Genomic DNA, 9,863 nt, shown 5'->3' with positions numbered 1-9,863 from the left:
TACTATAAATTTTATGTACTAAGCACAGGGTTAATAGAAACAGACGTCGGGTGACTTCTCATTGCTTCATACCACCTTCACACACGAGTCTTGAGCATAGACACAGGTGTGAGTATATGTCTATGTATGTGTAGAGGGGATATAGCAGAAACCTACCATAAGGAAATAACATTCTCCTTGATCCAAGTAAAAACACAAAGTGGCAAAGCATTCTTAGAGAGTAAAGCTGGTACTTTAAAAGCATCGCCTCAGTATTTAATTCTGAGAGATCTCTTATAAGATTTCCCAGCATGGGACCAGCAGGTGCTGTGGTAGTTAAGGCACTGGACATTCCCACATAGCCGACCATGGTTCGAGTTCCAGACCTGGTGGCTTGCTTTCTCACATTCTCTCTCTTTCTCTCTCTCTCTCTCTTAGTGTGTGTGTGTGTCTGTCTCTGGTCAAATTAAAAAATAAGTAAATGAATACATTAAACAATGAAATAAATAACTGTAAAAAAAGAGAAAAGATTCCCAGCATGAATACATTGAGTATCAGTCAAGATATTACCATATACATTATCACGATTGGATACCTTTTCATGGTTGGGTCTGTTAAATGCTTTGCTTATTTTTTTCCCCTAATCACTTCCCACTCCCTACTACCTACCCCTCCTCTATTGTCTCCAGTTGCCCCCCCTGCCATTATCCCCTCCAATGTTTCAGTAAAGATGTACAGAGATTAAATGTAATTTTTTAAATAATAAAAAGAAATACTATGGTATCTGAACTCTCTTTTAGGCCTATCGACATTGTAAGAAAAAGTTTAACATTATTTTAAAATCTACAAATTTAAAATGATTAAAGGAAAAAATTTAAATCCTAGCTAACATAATATGTTTGCAGCTTAATTTCTCAGTGCAGAGTCTTACACTATGCTAATGTCATACTTGGTAAAGCTTTAAACATTTTAGCATTCTAATATATAGAATACAGTTCATATTATACCTGTAACTTTGACATTCCGAAACCTACAGTCACCAATTAAAATCTGTAAACTGTTCCCTGGAACCAAACCTTCTTTTCTTCTGTTTAGATTTTTCACCAACCTAGACAATAAATGAATTAGTAGCCAAACAATGGTAATACTGAAGTAATAAAAACCAATACATTACACCACAACTCAAATTTTTACAAAGCTATTGCATATGTTGAAAGATATTCATGACACGGTGCTTGAGTCCTTTGAATAAGCTACAAAGGACTTAGCTTACTAAGGAAAATGGCTATTACTTTAATGATCTATTATTAATTTTTACCCTCATGCGTACACTCTTCCACCTTTTAAAGTACACAGTGAATATAGTATTTCAGTTCAAGTTATTGACACAATGTAGACAAAATTGTTTCATTTAAAATTTCTATAAGAATTACGGAAGTTTCATTCAGCTCTCTTCCGAATAATTTTTCCTTTCTGCTTTGGGTTCCCTCATAAACATCTTTGTAATCCGTGTTACATAAAGTCAGATGCCAAAGGCTAGAACGCTAAGGCTAAACAGTCAATATTTGAACTGATGGAGAAATGTGGCTATGCTGTAAAGCAGCAAAGCATGGTACCTGCAACATACTAGTAGGCATTCCTTAAATATGTGATTAATGAGTGACTCAAATCACCAAGCAGAACATGATCAATAGCCATTACAAAGCCCAGATGTATCAACTGAAACACCTAAGCCAAAGGGAAACCACAAAAGAACATGCAAAGTCATAGCATTTCATTCTTACGATGCATCTTTCACTCACCAAAGGTTACCATTCCTTTCAGTGAGCTATTGACATATAGGCATGGCTGAGGCAATGAAAATGAAAGCCATCGCTGTGATAGTTCTGCTTTTGGAGACTGTATAACAAAGATACAGATAAAGCAGAACGTCTGATTAGCTCTTCATGTGGCCCCAGCGAAGGTCAGCACAGGCTTTGCAAAAGCACCTACCAGTGACCCTCAGCATCTTCATGGAGAAGCTGAATGATATCTCCGTTTCTAAGCAGGAGGTCTTCTGAGCCTCTCTTCCTGCAGTCTGCTAGAGCTTTATATTTGCCTGGAGACTGTAAAGTTGTGTTGAAAAATTACACTACACACTCAATGGCAAAACTACTAACATAACTGCCTGCTCTGTGACATAAAGAATTCCCTCTTGACTTCAGTGGTAAATGTACTAGTTGCAGATGCTTTGCAAAAGCAAACATGAAGCAGTTTGTGATAGGGAAAAAAAAAGGCAGAACATGTTTATGTAACCTGAAGAATTCATTTTTATTTGAAAAATGAGAATTACAGCATGAAATGTATGGAAAATAATAGAGCACAACTAATTTAATTTCCATGAATTATAAGCATAAATCCAGGGAAAAAACATGAAAATATTCATTTTCAAATACTATTTGCAAACTACTTTGAAAAATTTTATCTTGGCACATACAAAAGGCAGTAACTGAACAAAATTTACTAATGCCCCTGAAAGGACTTCTCAGCCTTGTATCATTTTGCACAGGTGAAAATAACGAGCACAAAGGCTCTGGATTCAATAAAAAGCATATTAAATCATAATGTTGTGCTTTATTTGGCCTTACTCATTTTGCAACCATAATTATAACTTAATTAATTAATAAGCTAAATAATCCTAGGTACACTGATTGCATTTGGTTACAAAGTACACAAGAAATCATTTTCAAGTCCAAAAGTATTGAGATGAGAATTTCTCCAGCACAATTTCTTACGCATTGAATACATGGTTTTAAAAATAAAAAATACCAGAATTCATTTTTATGAAAGGAAAGAAACAATGATGTGTTCTTGATTCTTTGTATGTCCAAGGAATTCATCTGAAAACAACACCCACATCATTTGTGCAGAATGTCTTTTGAGCAGGCAGGAAGCAGGCAGGAAGGAGCTACTTGCCATCTGACAGAGTAGCTTCATGAAAAGAGGTGAGCGTCTCTGACACGCGTCTCTAGGGAAGCCGCACCCATTATTTCCCAAGTTTTGACTTGATAAAATGAGGACAAAAGAACAGCTCATCCCGACTTCAATTTCTGGTGGGGGAATGTGTATGAAATGCATTGTGTTGCTCATTTTTGTGCTTTCCTTAGTAGCTCAACTCAGGAGATTACTGGGGAAAAGAGAGGAAAACTAATAGGTTTCTCTGCATTGTCATCTCTTGTGATTAAAGCATTAATCAGTTTTGCATATTTACTTTATTTTCTGACACCATAGATGGGAATTTTCTACTCAAGACAGCTCCTGGCAATCCCTTCATAGACAAGCTGTGGCAAATGTTAAACTGGCTTCCTCTGACTTTTTGCTCATATCTGAATAATTATCCCTACCCATTTGATCCTCAGATAGTATTAATTAAGGCAATTAAACTCCTTTTTATTATTAGCCTAAACCAATGGTTCCCAAAGTGTAGGAGGCAGACCACTAGAGGTTCCTGAGATCTTTTCAAGGGATCTGCAAAATCAAACCTACACTTTGACATCATTTGCGTTTTTCACTCTCATCCTCTCGCAAGTGTGTAGTGGGAGTGTTCTAGAGGCTACCTGAAATTGATAGCACAAAAGATTGAACGTAAAAGAAGATATGAGAATCCGGCAAGTCTTTCATTAAGCCAGATGTTGAAGAGATTTACACAAGTATTTAAAATACCATTGTTCTGTTTTTTTTTTTGTTTTGAAAATGTACCTTTTAATAAAAATATTTATATAAACCCACAATAGATTTATTAATGTTTTAAAATAATAATTTTGTGTTCCTCAGTTTTAATTTATAACAAATATCAACAGATGCAAGCAATATAATCAAGAGTCCTTTGTGATTCTCAGGTTTTAAGAATGTAAAGGCTTTCTTCATTAAAAAGTTTGAGAAATGGGGCCAACGGGTGGTGTGGTGCTTAAGGCACTGGACTCCCATGTGGTTGACCACTGTTTAAATCTTGGACCTGGTGGCTTGAAAAATCACACTGGGCATGTGTACGTGTATGCCCAAAATACCACGTGAAGAGTGGAAGAGAAGGGATGATGATGTGCCCATTCCCCTGGGGTGATTTCTCACTTTCCCTCTCATTATCTTTCTCTATGACTCTCTCTGTTGAGCACATGTGCTCTGTGGCAGAAAAAGAAAAAGAAAAAGAAAACAAGTTTGAAAACTGCTGGTCTAGACAATTAGCTTAAAAAAGTCTACCAGCTCTGAGCCTCAGATTCCTGCTCTGTAACTCAGAGGTAATAAGTTTGTTTTGTTTTGTTTTTTTTCACACTAAACTGTGAATATGAATTTAGAAATCATTTGGTAACCTCTAATCATACAAATATGCATCCTGGTCATCATAGTGTTACAAAAAGAACATGTTACTTTTTTATATTTATTACAAAATTATTTTAATTTCAGAGTCAATGTTGTATAGTTTTGTGATTTATTCATGCTATCCCTCTCTTACAACTCTTCCTCTGAAGTACAGCAAGGAGCAGTCTTCTGCAAGGCAACATTCCAGATGTTATTACTTTTTAATGTGTAATGTTTATTCCCTATGTTGTCCAATCTGGACTCCAAACTGAATTTTTAAAGTATACTTGAAGCTCTTTGTTTTCAGATTCTCTCTCATATGTCCAGATGGAAAACACAATGGTGAAGCTCAACTAAAGACAAAACTGGTGGGACCAGCAGTTGGTGTAATGGTTATGTCGCTGGACTCCCATGTAGTCAACCACGGTTTGAGTCCCGGACACAGTGGCTTAAACTCATGCCAGGCACATGTGCGTGCGTGCTCAAGATCCCGAGAGGTGAATGGAGGAGAAGGGATTGTGGCATGGCCATCCCCCCTGGGGGGTGATTTCTCGCTTTCTGTTTCTCTGTCTCTGTCTGTCTGTCTGGCAAGCAAGTGCACGCACCCTATAGCAAAATAAATTAAGTAAAATAATTAAAAAAAAAAAAAAAAAAAAAGCCCAAACTGGGAAATGTATAGAGACTTACAAGGATTTACTGTCTATTTCGGTAGGAGCTCCACCTACGAAGAAGGTTCTTCAAAAAGTTAATGGAAAACAGATATTACTAAAATATTCTGCATGGATTTCAAAAACTTTTTTGCACCAACATTAGCTTGAACTTTAACTTCATTTTTCCACAAGTTTTCTGAAGTTCTCTCATATAGCTCAAACAAATTCTACTTTTAAAAAGTGTTTACTGGATGTTCGTAATAAAGATTTGCTTTAACTCTTTTGGCCAAAGAATATACCTAATGACCTCAAGCATGCTGAAAAATGATTGCTCCTATGTGCTCCACCTACTTTGTCAGTAATACTGCCTCAAGAGTTTTAAGTTAATATGTCATTACTAACCATTGGGAGCCTATCTTCGTCGTCGTCATCATCAGCAGAGTAGAAACAGTTGCTTGACCAATCCTCAGGGTCTTCAGAGATGTCTGCGGATTGTGTCACCTCAGTCCACACTATAAGAAAAACATGGAGTGTAGCAGTTACTTAAAGGTGGTGATTCACCACCAGGTGAGAACTGAAACTAACTGTAATGCTCAAGACTGGAGCCGTCAGTGAACCAAGGGTAGTATCTTTCTGTGATAAAACTTACAATTAGATTATACCATTTTAGAATACCTGACATTTCAGAAAGGGCCTAAATTATAATATACTTCCTTTTTCGGATGATTACAAGTTGGGGTTGGGGAAGAGTTATTTAAAAAATAATAAATAACATTTTGGAGAATACCCTTTTTCCAACAAGCATGTTCCAAAAAAATTCTTTCTGAAGCATTTTTACTGGTTCCATTCAAACAGTACTTACTAGATTCTGCCTGGTATTATTAATATTTTGACTTGGCTTATCTGTCCTACCAGGCAGGAGCAGGCAGAAACCATGAGTTAAATCCACTGTACCTCTCAACAGTGTCTGCATGTATGAGGTGCTTAATTTTTTTTAAAAAAAATGGAACTGATTTGGATTAGGCAATCTAATATAAGCAGCAAATTAACAGAATCTCATCTTGGCTACACTTAAGTATTCATGTAACCTTGGAAAAGTCATGTTAACTGTTTCTGATTTAGTTTCTTGGTCTGTTGAATAAAGGCATTGATACTAGGTCCTCTTCTTACTCCCACAGAAGCCACAGCAGAGATGACCTAAAGGGAGTAACCTTTAAATGGATAACTGAAAACTGAGTAAGGTGGTCATGATTTGTTTCTCCTCAATTAGTGAAAAACACTTCCAAATTAAGGACTATCCTATTGAAGTATTGAATACCAGTCACTCTGGTAGGCATTTCTCCAGAGAAGTTTACGCTGTTGATCCCAGAGTTGTTCAGCTGACTCTGCTGGATGCTCCTATAGCACCTTGTACTTCCCTGTTGTAACAATGCATTTAACTTTAATTGCTTATAGAATTATCTTTCTACTCCTCTAGTTTCCCAGGGATGACAGTTGAGTGTAACTTAGACTCTATGTATATCCAGCATTTTGCACAATTCCTGGCATACGGTCATGTTATGTTAGTATTTGCTGAATTAAATAAATTGTATAAAATCACTTCAGATAGCACACTTTCATAAGAACAATACATATTCCAGCTGTAAATGACTCTCTCTTATTACTTACCCAAGGGTAAGCAAAGTGTGCATTCCTTGAAGCTAGCATTCGTGTTTTATTCACATGTTGTCTATAGCAAGAGTTCCTAAACTTCAGTGTGCATCAGAATCACACAGAAAGCTTGATAAACATCAGGTAGTTGGGCCTTGCCCCCAGACTTTTCAGAAAGTCTGGGACAGAGCCAGAGAATCTGCCTTACATCCAAGTTCCCACATGATGGTGATGCTACTGGTCTAGGGATCACATTTTGACAGCCACTGCTCTGTGGTGCCCAACAGAGGGTCTTGACATGCAAGATATGACAGCCTTATATAAATGCATTAACTTTAGTTTCTCTATACATAAATAAAGATGGAAAGATTTTCCAAATAAACAACGGGACACAAAAACTTGCACAGCCATGAAGCCCATCTTGGGATGACCATGACACTTACCTGTATTAGCTTCTGCCTGAACTGACACAATTGCCTCACTGACCTCCACCATAGCACTGGTGTGTTCCGCTCCAGCTTCCTCAGCACTTATAAAAGTTCCCTGCTGCTTTCTAAAATAGTAATGTATAAAAATTAGTGAACCTTTGTATAATCTCAGAGTAATAAGAAATTAAAATAGCACTTCTTCTCCAATACCTTGTGTTATGAATTAAGTTCTTAGAATCCATTCAAACAGGTGATACTCCCCCCCATTTAAGTCTGTGTGATAATAGTTCATAAAATATATAAAAGCTTTAATCCTAGTATCCAAGCCAACAGTTTCTCGTTATTAGACAAGGAGAAAATTACTCCCTTCTAGACCCAAGGTAGGTATGTTGTGTACAATCCCTGTTGTTCTGCACACATTTAACCTTAATGAATTAGGTAAAGTGTGTATAAATGAAGATGAAACTTTAAACTCATTCATACTGTTGAATTTGTACCAGGCACTATTCTATCAATTACTGTGTGAAACCTATAGACTTTACTCCTATAATATATGATAAGAGATTGAGTATTGTGAACTCTGAAAGATAAAGGCTTCCACTGTGGAGCCAGCAGGTGGCATAGTGACTAAGGCTCTGAACTCCCACATGGCTGACTGCAGTTCGTGTCTCAGACCCAACGGCTTGAAGATCACACCAGGTGTGTGTGTATGTGTGCCCAAAGTCCCGAGAATAGAGAAGGGATTGTGGCATGGCCATCCTTTCAGTGGGCGATTTGTCACTTTCCCTCTCTCTGTTTCTCTCTCTCTCTGGTGAGCACACACACACTATGGCAAAAAAATAAAGACTTCCACTGTGATGATTCTCCTAAAGTCCCAGATGAACTACCACATATTACACCTGATTTTAGTCACCTAAAAATAGGATTTTTAATAAGTCAATCAATGATTCCTACATCATGTAGAAGCAATATGGTGAATCTCTGAACCAAAGCTTCAGAATCAGTGTGGGACTTTTTCTGCACATATACAAGTGTTCTGTGAAAACTTTATCTTTTAAAATTCCTAGAGGCAAAATATAATGACTACATCTCTAAACTAACGGCAGTGCACTATCATATAGGGCTTCCATGTTCCTTAAGGACCTCTTGATCGTTTCCAAGTTCAGTTCCCTCCTAGGATCCATACTTTGTCTCTAACAATGTAGAAAGTGAGGCCAAGTCACCAGCAAGAGGTCTCCATCAAGGGACTAGAAAGCTGAGAGCGAGTCCTCCGTTTGTTCTGCTCCCATGTCCTCACAATTCTCTTTCTCCAATCAGACTGAAGGTGACCAGATATAGTTGAAGAGAAAGCCATGACACCTTTACTGTCAGCCCACATGCAACTCTTAGGGACTATCAGGCTTCAATTTTCTCAAAACTGAGAAAATGGTATGTTTATGGAATGGAATGAGTTATTGCTAAAATGGTGGGTAGTTTGTGTAGGAGATCATTTAAATTTAATTACTTTTTTTTTCCTATTTCACATGAAAAACAGAAGATTGCAGGAGCTATTTATCAGAGAATAATCACTTACTCATTATTCTGCTGAGGACAAAATTGATCCTGTTCTGTTAACTGATTCTGTTGCTTTTGGTTTTTAACTGTAAAGTAAAACAAAGTTTATATAAGGATCATATAGAAGCCACTCACCTTCCTCTTTGAAGATCAGTGACTTTAACACACACACACACCCCATTCACATTCCAGATAATGTTCATGGACTTGAAATAACCAGAGGGAAGGCTAGCTTAAGTTAGAATTTGGAAAGGTCCAAACCATGTAATATTTTGTTTATGAAGTCCAAGTTTAGAACTAGAACCAAATCTCATCTCAACATTACCAAGTACTGATTACTCAAGGTCATAGAGTCACCTCTTGGGAAGGATTGGGAATATCACAGTCAGTTCACTGTACTGCTTTTCAAGCACTATGAATAGTTTTTTAGTGTAGAGTTCATTCTCCAAAATAGTCTAAACAATCCTCTGAATCACAATCTCTTGCTAATTAGCTCAACAAACCCTTTAGTTATAAATAAGATAAGGTAAATATCAGTCACATTCCCTGCAAAAATTACTACAAAATCTGTCAATGAGCTATTACTGTACTTGCTGTTTCAAAGATTGCATGCTTGAATATTCCCCCTGCCATAAGTTCCTGTTGCTTCAGCAAAATATTTCTTATTTCTTTTAACCATGACATCTTCATATCTATATTCGAAGCCTAAAGATTGAAAAAAAAATTTTAAAATGGGGGGACATATTGTCTAAAATGGATGCATTATAATAAAAACAAATTAGACTAAATACATCAAACATAATCTGCTTCCTAAAACTGTGTACTCAAATTCTAATCTTTGCATTCCACAATTTTTAATAAGCAAATTATTAAGCCATCAGATTAAATGAAATAATACAGTCAAAATAATTTTAAAAAACACTCAGATAAAATCTTAAATGTAATTTATCTTTTTTTTCTTTGCAGTGCTAGTGAGAGTGTCCTTTTAAAATATCTTTATGTTTAATTTTGGTAAAATAAAACAAGCTCTACTATTTTTTATTTCAATTTATTTATTTGCATTCATTCACTGTATATTATTACAACATACAAAATGAGATTTTCCATCCAGAGTACACTGTATATTGTCTCAATCAAGCACATCAACAAACATGTTATTGTCAGCAGATGATCTTCCATTTCTTGTTTTCTTTATGCTTAGCTTTTTCCCCCCATCCTTGATTCCCTATCTCTTACCCTCTGCCATCTCCCATTCTCCTCCCCCACT

The 9,863-nt window shown here is 36.5% G+C and overlaps 1 protein-coding gene across 1 annotated transcript in view; it reads right to left on the bottom strand.

Annotated features, from left to right (window-relative positions):
- Window positions 1-2,737: 2,737 nt before the first annotated feature.
- The window catches only part of LOC102501475 (phospholipid-transporting ATPase IG-like), a 348,220-nt gene continuing 341,094 nt past the window's right edge, over window positions 2,738-9,863 (bottom strand). The window contains 5 exon segments of the mRNA XM_027776689.1: window positions 2,738-3,145; window positions 5,367-5,476; window positions 7,058-7,167; window positions 8,616-8,682; window positions 9,223-9,301. Of these exon segments, the coding sequence (XP_027632490.1) occupies window positions 3,143-3,145; window positions 5,367-5,476; window positions 7,058-7,167; window positions 8,616-8,682; window positions 9,223-9,301 (369 nt within the window). The 3' untranslated portion in view covers window positions 2,738-3,142.

This window comes from Tupaia chinensis, unplaced genomic scaffold (genome assembly GCF_000334495.1).
Source record: "Tupaia chinensis unplaced genomic scaffold, TupChi_1.0 Scaffold000706_1, whole genome shotgun sequence".
Lineage (NCBI taxonomy): Eukaryota > Metazoa > Chordata > Mammalia > Scandentia > Tupaiidae > Tupaia > Tupaia belangeri.
Note: the sequence above shows the minus strand (reverse complement) of the source record. Positions and strands in the feature narration are given on the sequence as shown.